Source organism: Lycium barbarum, chromosome 3 (genome assembly GCF_019175385.1).
Source record: "Lycium barbarum isolate Lr01 chromosome 3, ASM1917538v2, whole genome shotgun sequence".
In the NCBI taxonomy this organism is placed as follows: Eukaryota; Viridiplantae; Streptophyta; class Magnoliopsida; order Solanales; family Solanaceae; genus Lycium; species Lycium barbarum.
This window is the reverse complement of record NC_083339.1, coordinates 25,951,283-25,974,388: the sequence shown is the minus strand read 5'-3', so window position 1 is coordinate 25,974,388 and position 23,106 is coordinate 25,951,283. Positions and strand designations below refer to the sequence as shown.

At 35.9% G+C, this 23,106-nt stretch overlaps 2 protein-coding genes across 2 annotated transcripts; both read right to left on the bottom strand.

Moving 5' to 3' along the window:
- Nucleotides 1-5,415: 5,415 nt before the first annotated feature.
- On the bottom strand, nt 5,416-6,090 carry LOC132630565 (uncharacterized). Its single transcript, XM_060346135.1, has 2 exons — nt 5,896-6,090; nt 5,416-5,838 (listed from the first exon to the last, which is right to left on the bottom strand). Exons 1-2 carry the CDS (start codon nt 6,088-6,090, stop codon nt 5,416-5,418), a joined length of 618 nt encoding a protein of 205 aa, XP_060202118.1.
- Nucleotides 6,091-12,040: 5,950 nt separating this feature from the next.
- LOC132630833 (chlorophyll synthase, chloroplastic) lies at nt 12,041-18,838 on the bottom strand. The gene is made up of 15 exons (XM_060346434.1): nt 18,648-18,838; nt 18,482-18,523; nt 18,309-18,397; nt 16,033-16,120; nt 15,385-15,470; nt 15,206-15,292; nt 15,044-15,109; nt 14,885-14,968; nt 14,734-14,795; nt 13,970-14,045; nt 13,824-13,886; nt 13,656-13,737; nt 12,770-12,846; nt 12,435-12,482; nt 12,041-12,315 (listed from the first exon to the last, which is right to left on the bottom strand). Exons 1-15 carry the CDS (start codon nt 18,754-18,756, stop codon nt 12,253-12,255), a joined length of 1,122 nt encoding a protein of 373 aa, XP_060202417.1. The 5' UTR covers nt 18,757-18,838; the 3' UTR covers nt 12,041-12,252.
- Between the last annotated feature and the right edge of the window lie 4,268 nt (nt 18,839-23,106).

Sequence of the window (23,106 nt, the reverse complement as noted above, 5' to 3'; positions counted from 1 at the left end):
TATTAAACATACTTTTTGATGGAGTTGGATGAATGTGAAACTTTACAAGGACTTGCTTTGCGACTGGGAGGAACGCAAGTCTATGGGAACTGAAGAGCGTTTGGGAATTTCTGCAATGCAAGAAGTTTATGGAATGGAAGAAACTAAACGTATTTGTGAACGGAAGTCCACTATTTTATACTCTTTGAAGTTCTGATGTAATTGACATTTTATAGTGATGAGTATATAGCCGAATTTTCTTTATGAGTGTTATGATAGAATTTATTTTTATGGAAGGATATTGTTAAGGATGCCTCTGTAAGATTAACCAGTACCTAAGTTGTTAGTGTTTGGCTTTTTACTGATACGTTTCCTTAGTCACTATTGATACTGCTTGCTGCTTTATCGAACCATTTCTATCAGGTTGTCTGAGCTTTCTCACTAAACATAAGATCTTTTGTGTCTTCTACCTCTATTGTTCTCTTAACACACTTTTGATCTTGTCTCCACCTTTATTAACAATATACAGCAGGGTGCATCACAAATGATATGTAAATTTTAAACAGTAAGCTCATCTTCTTTTTTATTATGATTGGGCACACCCGTGTGGAGCAAGGGCATCCACCTCTAGTCCTCATATTAAGTAATACAACAGACACATGATAAATCTAACAAGGTTGGTAGCATTTGGTAGATAAGTGATAAACTTTCAAGAGAGACATACCACTTATACATCCTGTAAACTTATCTTGGCATAAGTTTTCAGTTATCAATGTAACAAGTAAAGAAGGTCATATTCTTTTGAAGTGACATCAATACATATGGCAAAGAAACATAGCTTGCGAAACAGAATTTTGGCTCCACGCTAAAATATATATATATAAAAAAAAAAAAAAAGACAACAACAAGCAGCACTGCGGCGGATATGACTAGAAAATAAATAAAACCCTAGGCTCTGATACTAATGAAGAATTAAACCAAACATACAGTTTGCAGGATCATTGAACTCGTTTCACTAGTCTAATAGTGCAATCACATGTTTATAAAACACGAACTACACCGAAATAGCCACAGTCTATGGTAGTACCTTAGTTACAGATAATCATTCCCGACGCTTGTAGAAGATTCTTCAACCAAGAACAGTTTGTTGCAGAAACTTTTAGAATGAGCGAACAAGGAGAAGAATTTATGTTCTGGGGGAAGGAAAAATAACGTTAAAGGAGTTCTACAGAAGAAGCCCCTTTTTATTGAACAGAACCAATACAAGGAAGAGTCCTACCGTTGTATCCCTTCCCTTTTTATTATTTTGTAAATAATAAATATATAACAAATATATATTACTTATTTTAGGTAAAGGACACAAATGGCCAACCAGGAGAAACTATTGACACCCGGTGCCCCAAGAATCTTAAAAGTCATTTTTTAGCCTTTTCAAAATAATTGCATTTTCTAACCATTTTTCAACTAATTCCAGCATATGTATGTAAATTGTATCATTGTTGTATATGTATAGAAAATGTATCATACGTATAGAAATTGTATCATTATTGTATAGAATATGTATCACTACTGTATATGTATAGAAAAAATGTATCACACGTATAGAAATTGTATCATTATCGTATAGAAAATGTGTCCCTAAAGTATATGTATAATATATCATTGTTGTATAATTTGTGTATAATAAATGTATAATCAACGTTTATTTTCTGTTTAGTAAATGTATAATTAATGTATACTTTCTAGTTATACACATATTATACAATGTTTTGGGATATTTCTTAAAGGCTCAGTTAACGTATACTTACTAATGTTACACATATTATACAACGTTTTGGGATATTTTTTGAAGGCTCAATATGAATTTTTATCCTTGATCTTTAGTGGTGACTAAAGTCGCCAAATAGCCCTGTTCTTTTTGTAGCGAACTTTTAGTGACGACTTTTCGATCTTTATGGCCACTAAAGTTGCCACAAACAGTCCTGCTCTTTTTTGGGGCGAACCTTTTAGTGACGACTTTTCGATCTTTTGTGGCGACTAAAGTGGCCACAAAAAGTCTTTTTCCTTTTTCTTTTTTGGTAGTAAATGGGCTTGGCGACTAGTGTTTGGGAATTCTTTGGGCCGAACGGCCAACTCGGGGTATTAGGTCCAAAATGGGGCTTTTTGAGCCTTTTTTCGGAAAATTTACTTGTCATAGCTACTTCTAAGACCTATTTATGAATAGTAACTACCTTTTATTTTATTTATTGTTCATAACTAAAATATTTTCTTAAATTACACATCATAACTAGTGTCCTGTATTTCACAAGTTTCTCTTTTAAATTGGTTTTCTCTCGCCTCTCAAATCTATTTCTCCCTCACCCTTCTCTTTCTCTCTCTCTATGTTCCCTCTCTGTTATATCCCGTACTTTCGCATATTCGGAAATTTTGAAATAATGGTGACTTGTGGAGACAAGGCAATATTATGACCCTAACCACTATGTATATGTTGCCTCTGAAAATTTTGACGCGAAAATATGGAGAAAGGCCAAGGGCAAAATTGGAACGTTGGAAATTAGTTTCGGGAATTTTCAAAAAAATAAACCAAAGGAAATTGGGCTTAAAAAAAATAGAAAAAAATGGCCAAAGAACATAGGTGGCCGGCCATGGTCTTGCAAAAATTAGCCCAAGCCCATGAGTAATGAATCCATGAGATAATAATAAAAAGGGGGCCAAAGTCTTCATTTTTCAAGAACCTTCAAGAACCAAAAAAAAAAAAAGAGCAAGAACAAGAGTATAGGGGGTTTCGGCCCCCCCTTCCCTTCAAAAAAAAATTTCCAAGTCTTTAGACTTTAATCCAAAAATCCCTTCCTTCTTGAATTCTTGATAAGTTTAAGGCTCTCTACAACGTGGTATAATTAGTTTGGCAAGAAAGCTCCATTTGCGGAAAGTGGAAAATTGAAGCAAAAGGTAAGAATTTTATTCTTTTATGTTATGGAAGAAGCATATATGTTATAATGATTAGAATTGCATAGAAATCATGGAATTGTGATATGTGTGTGCATGGCCGTGTGTGGTATGGTGAAGAGGAGTGGTGAATTATATTTTAATTATCTTGTTAGTTGTGTTGTGGTGGTGTTTGTGAGGTAAATAAGGGCCTAAGGAATCAAGATTGGTATTGAAAATGGTTATAGATTGTTATGGGAAATTATGTGAATTTAATGAAGATTTTATATAATTATGAAGGTAAGATTCTAGAATGTGAATTAATGCTATTGTTGTTGTTTTGAGAAGAAAACAATGAGATTTAGTAGTTTTGTCGCATTCGTAGGAGTTTTGGATGGAATATGGAATTGGCGGAAACACTTGAATTCATGAATATTGTTTGAAGTGCTATTGAAATATGTTTGAATAATCTTGAATTAGTTAATGGTTATGGAAAATGTTGATATTAGTTTGATAGTGTGGAGTTGGAATGGAAGTTGATGAACTATATAGAAAAGAGGATTGTTTATGTTATAGTGTGTTTTGTGGAAATTGTTGGTGTTGTTGGATTGTTGGGTTGTTGTTGTTGATATATTTGGCCGAGTTGAATTCTCGGGGATGTTGTATTTATAGGGGAGGTGCTGCCGAAATTTCGGTAGACAAGTACCAATTTAAGATTGGATGCCAAAAGCTTAATAGTAACATTTGGTAAATGTGACCATTTGTAGGTTTTGGACGAAACGGGGTTTGAAGTTTGGTGAGCGTAAAAGGCAAGAAAGGTATGTAAAGCTTACCCTTCCTTCTTTTGGCATGTCTTAGACCTAATAGGTGTGAATACGAGCCTCGGGGGTGACTCTATTCCTAGAAATCTAAGTTTGGACTTGCCCCTTTTTCATTCAATCGAATTGAACTAAATGCGTCATAACTTGTTGAAATAAGTGTCTAAACATCTATGACTTGCCAGATGGAACCGAATTACACTAAAACTACCATAAGTGACTCTATAAAATTTAATGTACGTGATTTGTGTACGCCACCTCTGTTGACCCGAGGTGGGCCCACTACTCCCGACTCCTTCTCTATTGCTCTGTTTGACTCATTCCACTCGATAAGTAAAGGAAACTTTTGATTATCATTCTAACAACTAATAATAGCCATCTTAACTACTCCGAGTTCGTTCTGATTTGCATGCCTCTCTAAAACAAGCATTCCGCTACGAGTACTCTGACATAAGTAGTTTGATGTAAACGTTCCGACATAAGCATTTGGATATGATATAAGTATTCTGATATGAATATTTTGATATGAATATTCTGATATGGATATTTTGGTATAAGTAATCTGACATGAGTATCTGATACAAGTATTCCGATATAAGTGTTCTGACAAAAGTATGCTATGAAAGAAATCCAGTACGAATATTCTGATAATACGTTTGATCAATCCATTGAGTCTTGACATATGTGAATTAGTTTCTCACTACTCTGCTCGTGCATATGCTATGATCTTCTTCGCCGAGTCCCGGGCCGGTTTATATCGTGCGCGCGGTTCCCGAGTTCCTCGCTCGAGGGTCGGGCACCGTATATGAATTCCGAAGTTAGATGTGTTATGGAGTTAGATGTGTTCTGGTTCGCTGAACCACATATGATCTGTTATTATGATATGATATTATGATTTGTGTGTCGGAGATTTCGGAGCAATACTTCTGGAGTTAGATGTGTGTGGCGTCGAGGGCAGGGCGGCGCCACGTTTTCCCCGGGTCCTGCAAAGGACCGGATACCGTTCTTGGCATGTATGGTCTATGGTTCCAGTAAGTTGTTTGGTTACTTTGTATTTCGTGCTTACTTCCTGTACCTGTATTTTGTACTTTATTTCTGTTTATGATTTTATTCACTTTGTTATATGCTTTACATACTCAGTACATCTTCCGTACTGACCCCCTGTTCTTCGGGGGCTGCGTTACATGCCCGCAGGTACAGACGATCGAGTTGGTGATCCGCCAACGTAGGACATCTCTCCAGCAGTTGAAGTGCTCCTTTGTTCAGGAGCCATATTTTGGGTACATATTTTACCGTTGTGCATATGTATATTCGTTCAGGGGTACGGCGGGGCCCTGTCCCGCCATATGATTTTGTTATGTTCATTAGAGGCCTGTAGACATATTGTGGGTCATGGGTCATGTTTGTTTGGTTTGGTCTGAAATTTGTGCCTTAAGTGGCCCGGTTACTATAATGGCCTAAGTGGCCTATATGTTTGCATATGTTTGTACATTCAGGCGATGCACATTCCGCCTGCCTACGGGTTTCGGTATGATGTGTTTGATATGTCTGATATACGTGGCCGCTTAAGACGGCGTTTTCCTCTGTATCTATATGAACGTAAGCGAGTGTGTATATGAGGGTCCAGTTAGGACACTAGTCATGGCCCACGGGGTTGGGTCGTGACACTCTCCTGCCCCCAGATCTGTGAGATCTACTTCCCTTGCCTGGACCCTCTGAATGCCGCCCTCGATTTGTGAGATCTACTTCCATTGATTGGCTTATGATTAGCAGAAACTGATCTACGACTGCCAAATTCACTTTTATTCTTTGACGAATTGAATGCCCCATCACGGTTTGCTGATTCCAAGCAATACCAAAATTCCAAGCTTTTCCTTCCATTAGTTTGCTGATTCCAAGTACTACCAAAAATCCTTTGAGACCCTTTAAGTTTCTCTGATTTACAAATCTCTGAAGAAAAACTCACTGTTTTTTCACCAGAAGCAGTTAAAGAAGTCTTATTTTTTCTAAGTGGAACAATTCCAAATTTATCAGTATCCACAGCCCCACAAGTTATCAAATTCCTGAAAATACTTGAAGCCCCATTTGAGTAGCTTCTACTCTTGTTCAATTTCGGCTTTTTTGACGTTTTTTCCAAACTCTGAGTACTATTTTATTCTCCATTTTCTTTAACATGATCATCTGTTTTCTTCTTGATTTTCATTGAGCCAAAAGAAGCAGAGGAAGTAGAAGAATTTGATGAAAAAGAAGAACTGTTCTCAAAGTTGTTAACTTTTTCTTCTTCTTGGATTTTTGGTGAATCTGTGGTTAGTGTGGAAGTTGGAGATTCTTCTTCAATCTCTGAAGGGATTTTCTTTGATGAATCCATTGAAGGATCTTGATCTTATTTGGTTTGTTCCTTACTTTTCCGACACTGCCACTTCTTCTCCGCGGCGGCAGCGGTGGTTCACCGGCCATGGGATTTCTACTGTAAGGATAGTAGTGAAGGCGAAGAAAGTGCAGTGCATCAACACACCCTCAAATTCCAACGCAGGTCCACCATTAAACTGCTCTTTTGATCGAATTGCTCTATGTTTTTCGTTAATAATTGTTGAATCTCTTCTCTCATTGATAACGGCGCTATTCTACTGCCCATTCGGCATGAATCCAACGCATACTCCACCTCCGATGAGAGTTGTGGAGCTTCATGCTCACCAAGTGTTTGATAAAACGTTTCAGTATATTTCAGTGTACTGTTTCAGTATATTTCAGTATATTTCGTTGTATTTCAATGTATTTCTAATTTATGAAACAGTTTCTGAGATATTTCATTGTATTCCATTGTATATACGCATACTACAATTTTATATTTCTTAAACAATCAACCATCTTTCATTGTATTCCATTGTATATACGCATACTACAATTTTATATTTCTTAAACAATCAACCATATTTCATTGTATTCCAGTGTATATTTTTCTGTATTTGGAAGTATTTCTAAAAGTTTGGAATGGAGTAATTTAGAGAGAGAAACGTGGGTTGTTATGGAACTTCAACAGTTATGCGTGATACATGGTTGATTTAATTTGACTTACCATTTAAAATGAAAGAAGAGAATCTGTTCCATAAATACAGCCTATTTTTACTCTGCTAGATTTTGTATTTCAGTGTATTTCAAAAATGCAAACTCTGTCGGATTTTATATTTCCGTATATTTCCCTGTATTTCAAAAACGCGAAATACAACCGAATACAACAAAAACTAGTTACGATTTGTAAATATAGAAAAAGTAGCTATAAATTGTTAGAAGCTATTAAAAGGTAGTTGTTTATGTAAGTTTCACTTTTTTTTCCCTGCTGGCTTCTCAATGTCCTTTTCCCCATTTTATTTACATGGATCCGGATTGGCCCACATGGGTGGCCCCGTCCAATTTCCTTCATTTATGATTTTATAAATAGCCATAAAATTTGATTTTTATTGGCTATTACTAGGTAATAGCTATGACTTTTAAATTCATAGCTTAGATGCTTAGATTTTGTAGCTATAAATGTCTTATGTTGTAGCGGTTGGAGATGGATATCAAGAGCACATATGGCGATTGTATTTATTCCAATTGCCATGTTGTGGAAACAGAAGGTGAATCAACAAAAATCATACTATTTCCGTTTGATAATATTCATCGGCTTTTTTACAATGTAAACACGGGCGAATTTTTCCTTGAAGATCATCCCTCTTTGGCTCATCTAGAAGGGCTTGTAGCTCATAGTGAGGTTTACGAATTAAATCATGTATGCCAGCAAGTACGGCCAGCGGTGAATAACTCAACATTGTATTGGTTTACCTACGACCTATATTTGTATGGATATGATTTTGTTGAAAAAAGATGGGTTCAATCAAAATGTCTCGAAAGGGAACTCTTGACGTTAACAAACACAAAGATTCTTTAAATGTGTATGTAGGGTCACTTCATACTTTAGTTGGTGACGATCCTTCTTTTTTGCCCGATGATGGGATGGTGATGCAAGTTTAACATAAATTTATCTCAATTGGTGGTGAATGAGGAATATATGAAATTTCGTTTTTGTTTGGTGGTCTATTCTGCCTCTTCTATTAACACACATATCTGAATTGATGGTTGAATTAACATACATTTAGCTCTTCTGAAATGATGTGTACTTGATCTTCTCCACTCCCTATTAGGGTCTTATCATATTTTGAGCTTTTTGTAGTTTCAACACAGTGATTTCTTATAACTTGTTAATTAAGAGTGTAAGCTAGTAGTGAAGGGAATGAGGAATGCGAAGAGTTTACTGTACCTTTTAAAAAAAAAAAAGAATCTTTCTTTTCAAGCAAAGGAAAAAAAGGAGCAAAACAGGAGTTTTGGTGTGATTTCTGTTCAAGTAGTTGAAGAAGGAATTCACATAATTAATTGCGCGCACATTAGGAGAAACAGAGGAACACTGGGTATGTTGTAGAACACAAATCAAGATCAGAAGAAAATGAATGGAGTATCAGCAAAAGATCTCAGTGTCTCTAATTCCTATCTTCCTTGAAACTAAAATGTTGCATTAATGATTAATGCCTTGTGAAATTGACCCTACTTTTGTTAATTTAAAATAAATCTAAGTCTTTTTTTTTTTTTTTTTTTTAATTTGGCTATATCTTGAACTAATACCTCTTTCATCCGGAATGATTTGTTGCCCGTTTTTATGATCTTATTGGAACCAACTTCCCTATCTTCTTTGTTCATGAAGGTTTCATAAACGTCATGCATCGTGATGAAGAGGTGCTGTACTCAGATAGCGTGCACTTTGGACGCAAAGGATCAGTTGATAATTGGTCTCCAGGAAATTAACAATGCGGCGTGAATTGCATGTTCCCATGTATTTTGTCGTCTAATGATATTTTAACTCACGGTTGTTGATTTAAGATCTATCCTCTGGTGAGTTAGAAGTGCAAAGAAAGACTGTGAAAGAGATTGGGGTGCATTCGTGAATACTACTAGTAAATTGTGAAGGAATCCAACCATTTGTGCAACTACTATTATCGTGTCTGTAGGCAAGAACTCAGGAACATGCTGTGACAGCGCATTTGAACTTATCGATTGTGAAACAAATAAAAAAACTTATATCTAAAGAAGAACCTATTCCTGCCATAATTGAGATGTTGCAGAATGGAAATGTTGGTGCCAAAGACATTAGTTAAGAAATGGGACAACTAGAGGTAAGAAGGGATTCAATAAGAAGCTTTTCTTTTAATGAGCAGAACGTGCGCTTGGCGACCGGAGGTGGGATGGTAGCAGCGTTGCTACAATTGCCGGAGAAAACAGAGGTCTTTCCTACCAACATTCAGTGGGAAGTTTGTGTTATAAAACATGATTTTCCCACCAAATCAGCTCACTGAAAAAACGCATGGTAGGAAGCAGATTCTCATTGAAACACTAGGAAATTTCCTAATTTTTCCATGTGGAAACACTACTATTTTTTCTTTTCTCTCTGATTCAATCAAAATATCTGTGGTAGTAGCCACTGAACATTTTTCAGTTGAAAATTTTGGTGGAAAATAGTGATTTTTAGCAGTTAGAAAACTTAGAGATGGTTGATATTGTTACTTCTGGCAACACATCCAGATGGAAGGCAAGAAATGTTAAAACTTTCTTTCATTGAAACACTTGTTAATCTGACATATAGATGGAGCTCCAAAGAATAAGGAATGTTCAGTAGCGGTGCTTCATAGGTTAAGCACGCACAATTCAAATCTTATGCTCGCAGCGCTTCAGTATGATGTGTATGAGCATTTAGTAGAGATATCTGAGAGTGGGACTGATAGGGGCCAAAGAAAAGCTAAATCTATACTGCAACTTATGAGTAAAACAGAGCAGATTCCTTGACAATGTAAGTCAAAATGTATCTATAAGTTGCAACCATGTAATCTATCACATACTAGTCATTAGCTATATTTGCATACTCTTCTGCCTTGTATTTTATCACTCATTAAAGTTAATCTGTGCGCCAAAATATTGTCATAAACGAGCACTAAGGTACTTGGGGCACAGATTATAGCATAGCAAAAAAGAGATCCCCATAACAAGTATATCATATAACAAGCATGACCTTTCAAAAGCAAAAAAGAGATTCCATATATTCCAATTCAACCACCAATTGAAACAAATTTATGCTAATAGAAGGGGTAAAGCACAAATGAGAGGGAAAAAGTATTTTGATCTTTGAACTTTAAAATTTAGAGCTTCCCACTAATATAGATGGATACAGATTGGCTCTGAACGAGCCCAAGTTCTTCGCATCTCAAATCCCATCATTCACTCTGTCTTGACTACATGGGAGAAAGAAAGATGTTATTGAAATCTTTGACTCTGATGTTCAATGAAATATATACATATGATATATAAGAATTAATGCCCTGTGAGCTATAGATCAATTTCTGTCAAACAAAAATGAAAATTTCATAGTATATTGCAAATTCAACCACCAATTTATGTGAAAAACAGAAGAGGCATAAAGCATGAATGAGCAAAAAATGGCCTTCTACTTACATCACCATCCCATCATAGTGCCGAAAAGAACAATCAACAAGTAAAGTATGAAGTGACTCTACAGACACATCTAAAGATTTTTTGTCTTTCACAACTGCAAGGATTGCTGCTTTCAAGTTTCCATGACTTCCAGGAACAATTAGTAGAAATTTTCCATTACATAGGTCAAACAAACACGGACAACTACCATCAAACCGATCCAAGGGTTCAACTGTCCATAGTTCCCTCTTGAGACATTTCTATTGGAACCATCTTTTTTCAACAAGATCATATCCATACAAATACAAGTCGTTGGTAAACCAATGAAATGTTTTGTTATTTACCATTGGTCGTACTTGTCCGCGTACATGATCTAGCGTCTCAATATCTTCACAAGCTTCCAGCCCCTCTGGTATATGACCTTTGCCATAGTTGTGGTAGTCAATGCTTAAATTCCAAGAGGGATGGTCTTGATAGAAAGATTCACCTGTAACTACATTTTAAAACATCAAATTATTCGAAACTTTTACAATCATTGTTGGTTCATCTTCTTTTTCCGCAACCATGCATTCATGAAATCTTTCATAACTCTCAATATCCAATTCAAGAACTTTCCAAGTTTGCAGCCAAGGTCGTAAAGTTCACCCCAGTAATTGTGCCGACCAACCGTGGACTTTCTTAGTTCATAGCTAGCTTCCTAAAACAAATAGGTCCCTACCAATTGCAACGGCAGAGAAACTAACGTGAGGATAATCTCTGATGAACGAAGATATGGTTTTCCAGCCACATTTAGGATTTTTGGTGTTAAGTTTGTGCAAATTCATAGCGAATGTTCACTTCAGAATCAGAATCATCTTCAACTGGCTGATTTGAATAATCGGTTCATCCTTCAACGTACTAAATGTCTAAATATCATCATCAATAATAGTCTAGCTCCCTCCGTATTCAAGATTTAGTTCTGCAAAGGCTGAAAGTTGCATGGGCTCAGGCTCGGGCCGTACTTTTAGAGCATAGCACGCCCTGCATTCAGTTTTAGGTTTATTGGTGTTGATAATGGAATGTAAGGTCAATGAGTTAACGTCTATACGATACCACACATGTCGACCGTTATATCCCTGCATATAGACAATTGGAGAATTTTTTATAGAGCTTGAACCCTCTACTTTCATTGCCATTGAAGCAACTATTAGGATTTTGGAATATTCAGGTTTGGAATAATAGTAGCGTGCTAGGTTTGAATATATGTGGTGAATAGGGTCAAGGACTCTTAATTATAGGAGCTTGGCATATTCAGGTTTGGAATTATAGTAGTGTTCTAGGTTTAAATATTTGTGGTGAATAGGGTTAAGGACTCTAATTATAAAATTAGCCCGTATAAAATATGATCAGCCCAACATTTGGATGGGTTAGGTCCCCGAATCATATCATGATGCAGCTGTGATCGGGCGAGCTGTGGGGTTTAGACATTAAGTATCAAGTGATGATCTGTTGATAATAAACTTTATATATATTCTTTTCTTAATTAGTGTGAAGTTTGTAAAAGTGAATGATCCTGCGGTAGCCTAATTTAGATTTTTTATTAAATTGACGAGTGAAGGACTAATGGAGCAGTTTTGACAACGAGTAAACATTATAAAAAATAAAAAGTGTGTGTCGGGGGTTTTGGGTTGGGGGGGGGGGGGGGGGGGGGGGGGAAAGGTGGTGACAGCTCAGTGCACTAGTCTCCCACTATGCGCGAGGCGAGTAAACATTATATTAAAACGAAAAAGAAAAAAAAAAGAAAAAAGTAAACATTATAGGCACAGTTGTTCTTCGAATTTCTTACCCTCACTTCACAACTGATGTTTTTAGTTATACAACAATACCCACTTCAAAACTAGTCTAAAAGCAGATTAACAAAATAAAAAAAACATCCAAAATTTGTTCGCCCTTAGCAACTTCTTGATATATATCTCCATTCTTATATCATTCCCTGGACAAGGCATCTTTTCTATAGAGTGAAAGCCACACTTGAATATTAATGGCTAGTCGCTAAAGCAGTAACCAGAAGACCAAGTATAAGAAATGGCTGTGCACTGGCCTGAAATGAGATAGAATTGGTTTTAGTTTGTAACAGTTAAATTAAGAGCTCCACTGAAAGAATGATTAATGGTATATTTACAACGTTTAAGTTCTAGTACAAAGGATGGCGAAGGTTACCTGATACTTAACATCGTATTTTACTGGGTCTTTGAGGAAGTACTTGAACTGTATAGTAAAAAAAAAAATACATGTTAGTTCACATTTTCTATGCAGAGAACCGAGTCATATAGAAGCCACCTCCTTTCCCGATTGTGAAGTTATGGATTTTATAACTACTACATCTTTCAGGTAACTAATCCACACTTACTATAAGCAGTTACCTCTAGAATATACTAGTTTCTCTTATTGGATCCGATAATGTAAAATATTTTTTCTGTTGCCAGTGTATAGAAGTCAAACTCTCAAGTGATTAGATAGAATTGTCTGGCTCCGTTACCACGGTAAGGCTTTACCTGGAAGAAGACTTGTGGAGCAATTAAACCTAGAAGTGCAAAAGCATAATAGGGTTTGCCAGCACCTAAAAGATAGCCTGCAACAAAAAAGAAATAAATGCAGTTACAAGATTGTTTAAGGCATAAATTTGTCCACATATCAGTTTATTTATATTCAGAAAAGTCAATTCCTAATTGATAGCCCTTATATTTTAGCATAATGAAGCTTAATTTGGCCTCAACTAACCTAGAAGAGTTTAGATGATCTTAGATGCTCTAGTTTGCAGCTGGATTGACCCAACTTAGGTAGCCTATGAACCACCTTAGCTTTCAAGCAATAATTTTGGAAATAAATCTGCAGCTCTGAATTTCAAAGAGAGATCTCCAAACGGTCAAATTTAGTGACTACTTGCTCTCCAGTTGGTCTCTCTAACTTGTGTTCACCCAATCTTTAGAAGTAATTGCCATAAAAAGTAGTATTAGATGTATGAAATGTACTAACTGTGTATTAGATGAACAGTTTGTAATGCTAATTTGCTATTACTTCTCTCGGATTTTGGTTGTATTGGAACTTAAGTTCTGAAGGATGAATGAATTGTGTGGTCCTTTTATTAAACATCCATTTTAATGGTATTGTAATTGTCAAACACATCCCAAATAGATAAACAACTTGGAACAAAATGAAGTGTACTGACCCTTTTATATTAAATCCGTTTTTAATCGGGTATAGGTTAACAAGCGGGTTTAGCTATTCAGGTTGACATAAACTAGGTGTTTTATATATCTTAATGTGTTGGTCCCAAGATTATATAAGAAAGTATTTGATATTCAAAATTGGACCAAAAGGTCGTCATGTGTTAACATATATAGAACTGATAGTTGTCGATAGAACAAGAACAGTGATCACCTGCCACTGATATCTGAGTTATGTCAATGGCACCAACACAAATCCATTTAGCAGCTTCAGAACCAAACGCTACTGGAAGTGACTAAAAATAAGTGCCATAAGACAGTCAGTATAGTCATAGACACGCCCAGTAGTGTATGAAAACTCAAACTGAGTGGAAATATATACCTGAAGCCCCATCGCTCTATCTCCTTCAATGCTCTTAAAATCATTTACAATGGCTATGCCCAACTGCAAAATAATAGAGAAAAGGTAAGATGACTATTGACGCATGTGACGGAAAATAAAACAAAGGTGCTTTTGCAGACTCTTACACCGGCAATGCTATACAATAGTGTTAGTACAATTATGTCAGGTGTAAGGGTCCCGAACAAAGCTTGACCAGCCCACCTACATTAAGAAATTGAAAGGATTATGCATTACACAGTAAATAAGAATCTTTGCCCTCATAAGCAAAAACCAAAATGCTAAAGTAATACATTTGTAAAAGGCCTTTGCTGCGAAAGAGAATTTTTGAATAAATGACAACCAAACCCCTTTACCAAGTCTCCAAGCGAATGATGCCTAGTCAGCTACGTTAACGTTCAATATAAATAGCTTCACCTAATTAACCTTCTTATACAGCTTAATGTTAACAGATAATGATATCCCTTTCTGGATGATCTCGACTATTAGACAGTTCTATATAAAATAAGAGATTAAACTCCACCCAAAAGTTTTTAGTGTTCAAATATCATTAACAACTATAATCTTTACTTCGCCAGAATAATTTTATGCACAAGTCAAAAAAATTACCTTGAAGTTTCCTTTTATTTATAAGTAAACCTTAAAAGTTTTCTTCTATCGACATGAATAGATAACTAAATGAAAAGAAGTCCTAATAAAGCTGTCATAAAGGAAGGATGGAGGGAGTAACTCGGAGGGAAAGGGAAGGCCAGGTTATTAGCTGTTCTTTTAGTAAGGCCATGTTATTATTACGAGAGGTAATTTATTAAAACAGCTCGCTTTAGCCTGGTTCTTTCAATTTTTGAAAGTAAATCTTGACAAGTTGCAGACTAGAAAAAAGTTTGATATATACCAAGGCAAGCTGATATAACTTGCTCCTAGAGCAAAATTTCCAATCCATCCATTCTGTTTGAGCTGCACATAAAGTTTTATATCACAGATATTCACATTTTGATACCGTTCAAAAAGCTTGTTCAGAGGACTCTGAAAGATAACGATATTACCTTTAATGGTGGAGCTGAGTAAATGTAGGAGAGCAAGGATCCACCAACAGCAAGGTAAAATATCACAGGAAAGTTGTGTCCTGCCTATTAGAACAACGATAAGGGAATTGAGACGTTTTCAGATAAATAACTAAATAATAAGCAGATTTAAAGACTTACCCACACATCTAAAATACCAGCTATTCCAAGACCTCCTAAAAGAAGCACCCATATTTGAGTAATGACCTGGTATCAATAATATTTTGATGAGAATATATAGAATTTCTGGAATTAGTTTTCACTTTTCATACGTATCTGTAGACAATCTCAAATAAGACATACCTCTTGTTCACCTATAGCCCCTGAAGGAATTGGACGGTAGGGTTCATTAATAGCATCAATCTCTCTATCATACCAATCATTAATAGTCTACACATAAAGCAAAAAGTCATTTCCCGGGATTTCTGAAGTATAAATTCAATCTTGATAAAAGCATTAACTTGCACTCGCGAGAGAAGTACCTGAGTATAACCAGTTAGAAATGGGCCAGACATTAACATACAAACAATTGATTTGGCCACATCCTCTGGAGTCCAATGGAAGTTCCCTATGACAAGGTTTGAGAAGTATATTAGCTACATTTGTCAAATCACAACTGTATGACTAGAAGTTTTTATTGAAAAACGGTTCCATTTGCAAAAGTGACCCATAAAGAGAATATGAAGTATAAACCTTCCAAAATTAACTTAAACTGACAGCAAACTGTCGTGGCAGACGTATTATTTGTGCAACACCAACATGATATACTTTTCGTAGGCTACAACACAAGGCAATATTCCTTTTTTTTTTATGAGGAGAATAACGCAGTATTTTTAAGAAGTGCAATCAGATCATGGCGTCAGGTTTCATAATCTCATGTTTGTTTTCACGGCCTGATGACAATATACACCTGAGGTAAAGTTTATATGAATATAAGAGCATTTCATGATTTGATAAGTAAATGTTTAGGCTGCATTACTTTAATGTTTGGGAAGTTAAAACTGACCGGAGCAAACAGGATATGAACATAGAAATTGGAAATACTAGGGCCGAAAATTGAAGGAGAAATTTAAATACTCCTTGGACATGTCTCTAGCAATTGAGTTTTAAGAATATGAATGTAGTAGTACCAGACGCAGCAGCTCCACAGACCACACCCCAGATAAGAGGAGGCCAAGTAACAGGTTTTGTAAGCTGAACCCGGATCTTCCACTTGTCCTGTAAAGAAGCGAACAGAGAAAATAGTTAAGTGTTGAATTATTTAGTTTCAGTAGGATATATATATATATATATATCCACACTCATCACATCCCTCTTTCCTATGCTTTTTCTTTCTTGTCCCCTCTTTAACCATCCAAAAAAAAAAAAAAAAAGCAGGCTCTAGAAGGAGGTCTTAAGGTGGTCTTTCTGGTTTATGATATCAAAGGGAGAATATTCATATAACTTCTACAATTGGTAAGGATGAGTAAACTCTTCCCAGAGAAAGACCAGGTGTTTATCTGTTAAAGGCTTCCTGTGCTACAAACAAGAATTTCCTGAATGATCACGAATCCATATGAGTGGAGATGATATATTGCAAATCGATGCATCTTATGAGTTATTAACCTGTCCTCTATGTGGTGTCTAGTTTTGCAGGCAGACTGATGTTTACGTCTTTCTTGAGTGTAAAAAGTGGACAAGGATATCAGGTGTAACAGGCACTTTTATCAATGAACTATGCCTCAATACCAAACAAAGTTGAGTCATATAGAATCTTCTATAACAAGTTTTCACTATATCCCAGCCTGAATCATTCCAATACTACTTTACACAACAACTACGTCTAAATCCCAATCATTCCAATACTACTTTGCTTATAAATAATGTATCTTCTAAGGAAATTCAGGATTCACTAAAACAAGAATCTTTCAGGTCTCACACTTATCTCTATGATATATAAGTCTTTAACCAGACCAAAAGACTTCTGGCAAGTACCGGACTTCTTGAAAATGAAACAAAAATAATACTATGCATGACCCACATGACATCTCCATCTTCCATAGGACTTCACTTTCATTTTGTCAAGCATCTTTCTATTGCATAACACTCCCGTAGCACTCCTCCATTTTGGGTTTAATTCTATGCATGACATCTCCATGTGTCACAACATTCTTCTAGAATATTGCGCCTAACTATCTGATTTGCTAGCATTTGAGCACTACAATCCATCTAAACTCACTTCACCCAATCCTTATGTTGGCTAAATGGCAGTTTCATAACAGGCATTTATGTATTAAATGATTCGCCAACATCCACTGAAAGCCAACAAGATTCTCCTTTTCAGATCAACTGTTTCTCAGCAATTGTTGCTCAAAGACATCCAATACAAACCTAGCATCAATCATTTTCATCTCAGCAGAAACTGTTCCAATACAAACCTAGGATCATCACACTATTTACTTTGGAAAGTAAACAAATAAAAGGAAAAGAACCTGCAGTTGTGTCTAACAACACCAAAATAAATAGCCTTGATTTTTTTATTTTTTATTTTTGAAACTGGTAACTGTAAATAGCCTTGATTTTATAAAACAGTTTAATATATTCTTTTTCACGTTTGATTACCTGCTGGACCTTACACTCTTTAACTTTCCTATTCAGTTAAATTCAAAATGAGAAACAACAGGTAGAGTCGGGAAGACTTAGGGTGTGTTTGTTACAGAGGAAACAAGTTCCTTAAAAATGAGGAAAATGACTTCCCTGATGGAAGTAGGGAAAACAAATTCCATTTCATGTTCATTGACTCCTCCCCACCTACCCAACACCCCCACCCCTTGACCATCCCAACCCCGCCACTCCCGAACCCTCACTCCTCACCACAGGCGGAGCTAAGGGGGTGGAAGGGTGTTCATCCGAACCCCCTTTGCCGGAAAATTACACTATATAGACAATGTCAAAATTATTTTAATGTATATATAGTAGAAGTTGAATCCCTATGGCTTCTTCGTGTGTTTATTTCTTTATATTTTGAATTCCCTTGCTGAAAATCTTGAATCCACCACTGAGTCTTCATACCATCCCAAACCCCGCCACCGCTGAACGCCACTCCTCACCCCCATCCCATCCCCATAGTGTTTTGCTAGATTAGGAAAAAAATGCTATTGGAATTATATTTTTTTGCTTAATTACCAAACACTAGAAAAGAAGTGAGGCACCCACTTGTTTTCCAAGAAAACATTTTCCTTCATACCAAACACACCCTTAGTCAAAAACTTATCCCTCCACCGCAACGTTTCTTCAACATGTTGCTTCAATCTCTTCCCAAACTTCATAAAGACTCGTAAAATTATTATTTAATTTAAAGCTCAAAGTAATTACAATTCCAAGAAAAACCCCAGTTAGCTAATTGTTAGATAAATAAATAACTCACAGTTTCTAGCTTGGCTCCTTTAATTCCAAGAATCTGATTTATGCTTGAGCCACCAACAGATGGTGCCTTATCCGGTGCCTGTGCTTTAGCTGCCATACAATATTTGAAAAATAATTTAAAGAAAAAAACATTCTTTTAACTACATAAAAATGGATAAAATGAAATAAATTCACCTTCTTTTTCAGTCTCTGTTGCTCTAACAATAAGTCTTCTTCCTATAAAAAAATAAAATTAAAAAAGTCCAAAGTAACAAACTTAAATGCATTCACTTAGACAAATAAATTAAAGTTATTATATGTATATGAAGAATCAAGAAATGGAGTTATTGAGTGAACTTACGAGAGAGTGAGAGGCAAAAAGGGGATGATATATGTGAGGAGCGAAGTGGGTTGTTGTTATTGAAATTTGATAGTTTAATTGATGGCACTGAGTTGAGAAGAGAAGCCATTGCAATGGAGGTAGTAGCTCAGTTGGATGGAGATGAGAGTTTTGCTCTCGTGATAACTTTTGTCTTTTTGTATAGTTTAATCCGTTAAACAATTTATAGTTGGTCAAAATTGATTCTTTACTACAACTCCCTCTTTTCTAGAGTTTAAAGTAAAAACTAAATTAACTTTTACTGAGTATATGATTCTCTTCCAAAAGGGAGAATAACACTTTTTGATCTAAGGCAAATTTTGATTTTGGTATTTGTGATATCACAAGGACTAAAATTAAAATTTATCAATAATTGAGGGATCAATAACAACAACATAATCAATGTATTCTCATAAGTAAAGTATGAAAAGAGTAGGAGGTATGCAGATCTTATTCCTACCTTTTGTAGGATAGGGAGACTGTTCCTGATAGACCTTGGCTCGAGAGAAACAAAATACTATTAACACTTTCAAAAATTTACCAAGCTATAAGTATGAAAAGGTATTGTACTTTTTAACGTAGTGTTTCGGTATCAAATAACACGATGAATCAAATATTCAATTCAAGGTGAAATTTGAATGTTTTTGTCTTCATTACGCTGAACCTTGTTATGTTTTCGATAACGGGAATAGGCAATCGTACTATGTGCCTATATTTAATCCCTATAGTTACTAGCAATTTAAGATTTTTTTTTCAATGAAATGTTATTCGCCTTTTATCTTCAAACGAAGCATCCAAAGTAAAAGAATGTCGCCATGCAACTTGAAGATGTTTTATCCTAATAAAATATTTTTTAATATATGTTGAGTTTAAATTCATCATGTGAAGCAGCTTCACTCACATTTAGCAGAGGAAGGATTAAGCTTATGCTACCATGAAATGATCTAGATTTTTTAGGGTTCTTAATCTTTCTACCATGTCAATAATTTCCCCACGGATAAGCTAGTGTGTAGTGACAATCAGCTCGCCCCAAAGTTAGTTTATTGAAAAAGGTTAAGAAATTTGTGTCTTAGATTACAAGTTCAAGCATCTCAAGTTTTGAAGGTAGTGGTTGGTGTAAAGAGTCAACTCTAGACTGATTCCTTGATCATATTAAACAAATTAGGGAATTTTATCCCCCATGTCATTCACTTTCTATTATTATCTGATTATCTCAATTCATAAATTTCCTTAATTCTTTTTTCACCCTTTATCAAATTTCTTAAAAAAAAGAAACTCTATCTTTTTTCGCAGTTCTACCCTTCGCTCTCCTTCTCAAGCACTCTCTCATGCCTGCCTCTCTCTCTCTCTCCCCCCTCCCCCCACCCCTCTCACACACACAAAAGTTCGTCTCCCTCTCTCTCTTTCTCACACACACACGAATCCATTCTTCTTCCCATTTTTTTTTAGCATAAATCAATTATATTTTTGTCGCTGTTTTCCATCGACGTCCCTATATCTCACTCACTCTATCTTTCTCCCTCCAGATTTCTGTCTCTCTTTGTACAAAGATGTTGTGGTTTTATATATTGTATAACATGTGTATAAATACTGCATTGCGTAAGGATATATACACTTATTATACATTGTTATACAATACTAGTATAATTATTATACATTTATAATGGTGATATTGGTTTAATGGCGATTCTTTTCTGGCTATGGGGGTGTTGAAGGCCAGTGGTTTTTTTTTTAAAAAAAAAAAATATTGGTGAATTTCAGACGGGAAAGATGAAGATAAATCTTATTAAGAGCGAGGAAGGATAATGATATTGTGAGAGATAATGGTGATTGTCCCTGTTTTTGGTTTGAAATGGGATCACGTGAATGATGGTGATGCGGTGGTTTGGATTTCTTTTTTTTTTTTTTTTTGAGATTTAAGTGGAATCAAGGAGGAGTAATGAATTATGCAAATAGAAAAAACAAAATGAAGAGGTGGCACTGAATTTTTTAAAACTAGTTAATAGTGAGCTACACTGAATGAAAAACTTTTTGGGATATGGCGGGTGAAAAGTATTCTGTTTGATGGTATATTTTTAAACTTTTCCAAAAACATTATACTCCCTCCGTCAATTTGTCCTGTGTATTAAAAACAATTATTCATTTTTACTTGTCCAGCTTAAAAAATCAAAAGATAATTTATTATTTTATATATATATTACTTTTATTATTAATTATTGGATTGGAAAGTTAAAGAAATTCTTAGTGACTGCACAATTTTTAAAATATGTTTTATTAATTTCAGGAGGCAAGTGAGAAAAAAAAAGCTGAATTTCTGATTAATGTGGACATATGTCTTTTTTTAAGTGGACACTTTTACAATTAATTTCTGGAAAATAAGCTAAATTTCTCCATAGATTTACTACTTCTTCTTCTTCCACGCACCTTCTTTTTTATTTTCTTCTTCAATTTTCATATAATTTATTCCGAAATCAATCAAATCACCACCCAAGTCAAACCTCTGTAATTCCACCAATTTCTTAATCAGCCCACAATTCAACATGACTTGTACGACTTCTTTCTCCCAAAATACCTGATTTCATGAACACAATCCATCGCCATTCCTTTCAGTGTCAAATCCTCTTAAGTTTAAATAAGAATTTTTCTCTTGTCGTCAAGGGCTAGTTTGGTTGCTGCACCAAATGAATCTCCGTACTACATTCGGATGGATATGTTCCTGTCACGCCCCGAACCATGACCTGGCGGTAACACGGCACTCGGTGCCTGACTGCATTTGACCGAGCGAACCACATGGTCTGCTGAATCATCATGAGGCATACATGAGCGGGAGTATAACATGAAATATGATGGGCTTGAAGAAAACACATGAAGTCATAGTAATCTGTAAAATACTAGTTTAAAACATAAACGCGGATAATATCATAACTGAGTCAAAATGGCTAACCGACTTTGAAAGTCTGACATGACATGTTGCCTTGTCTAGTTTATGAAACCTCTAACATGAGTCTGAACATGAAAACATACTTGCTAGGACAAGGCCCCCAGCATACCTTTAGATGCAAAATCAAATAAAGAAGGACAATATCTAAACCCCGGATGAGATGGGGCTCACCGATAAGCTGGTACGTGCAGATCCTAATGAGCAGAGGCGTCGTCCTGTAAATCAGTACCTGCATCGTGAATGCAGGCCCCCAAGGCAATAAAAGGGGACGTCAGTACTTTGAGTGTACTGGCATGTGAACACATGAGAGAAATGAGCAGGCACATAATATATAGACATGAAACTGAAACTGAACATGAATGCTGAAAGTGAATACTGAAACTGATCATGAACATGAATACTGAAAACATGAAATAATCTGTAACTGAGATGAAAACATGATAATAACTGTAATACCGACATGAACCACCACAGGGAGAAACGTGGAGTCTGATCTCTGCCCGATCAGCTAAGCCATCTTGTACCTTGCCGGGTTACAAGACGTGAACATGACATGAATGGATCCAAAATCCCTCAATGGGGAAAACATGAAGGAATCGTCCTAACTGGGCGGAGCGATCCTTATCCTACGTTGGCATACGTAATTTCGAGCTATTTGAGTCTTCTCGGTATTAATACAACTCCCGAACATGAAAGGTATTGAAGACATGATTTCTAATTCTTAACATGAACATGGATACATGAAGACATGACAACAAATACATATATATAAGCTTTTCATGGAAATAAGCACAATATCTCATATCTTGTGTTATAGAACCCATGGGATGCAAATTATGGGTTTTTCATAGATTACGACCTGAGTCTCAGTTACCAAAACAGTAATTTAAGACTAATCAACAGAATTCTAACTGACAATATAATATATCATGGTTCAAGTGTCTAGGGTTTATCATGAGTTTACCTAGAATCCTAAACCTAGTGTGTATAAACATGGAATACTGAAACATGGAGAAGAATAAGGATGTCCCCACACGCGGATAGCTTCTACATACCTGGTAATGTTCCAATTTGTAACAAAAATCTGATCTTGGAAGAAGAATCCTAACCCTTGGTCTTGAATTCCTATAATTGGATTTTCTTGAAAACCCTATGTTAAGAGCATGAGATTCTACTTAGGGTTCAAAGGAAATTAATGGAATTCACTTAGGATAGTGTTAAGAGGCTTACCTTGATGCTTGGAGAAGTTAAGAGGAGAGGGTTTTCGTGTTAGGGCTTAAGAGGAATGGAAATAATGAAACAAAACTGAAATTCCCGTTCTTTTAATGTTCCAGACGCGGCACCGTTACGGACCGTGTTACGGTCAGTAACACTGGACCGTAACATGAGTGCAAAATTCCAGTGATTCTGATTTCTAAGCCTATGATACGCTGCCACGTTACGGACCGTAACACGTGTTAAGATCCGTAACGATGAACCGTCCTTTGGTCCAAAAGTTAC

Coding starts and splice junctions, on each gene's coding strand:
- LOC132630565 (XM_060346135.1), bottom strand. CDS start 6,090: ATGGATTCATCAAAGAAAATCCCTTCAGAGATTGAAGAAGAATCTCCA. Junction 5,839..5,895: donor AGAAGAAAACAGATGATCAT/GTTAAAGAAAAT, acceptor ACGTCAAAAAAG/CCGAAATTGAACAAGAGTAG.
- LOC132630833 (XM_060346434.1), bottom strand. CDS start 18,756: ATGGCTTCTCTTCTCAACTCAGTGCCATCAATTAAACTATCAAATTTC. Junction 18,524..18,647: donor TTTTTGCCTCTCACTCTCTC/GTAAGTTCACTC, acceptor ATTTTTTTATAG/GAAGAAGACTTATTGTTAGA. Junction 15,293..15,384: donor TTCTAACTGGTTATACTCAG/GTACTTCTCTCG, acceptor CTTTATGTGTAG/ACTATTAATGATTGGTATGA.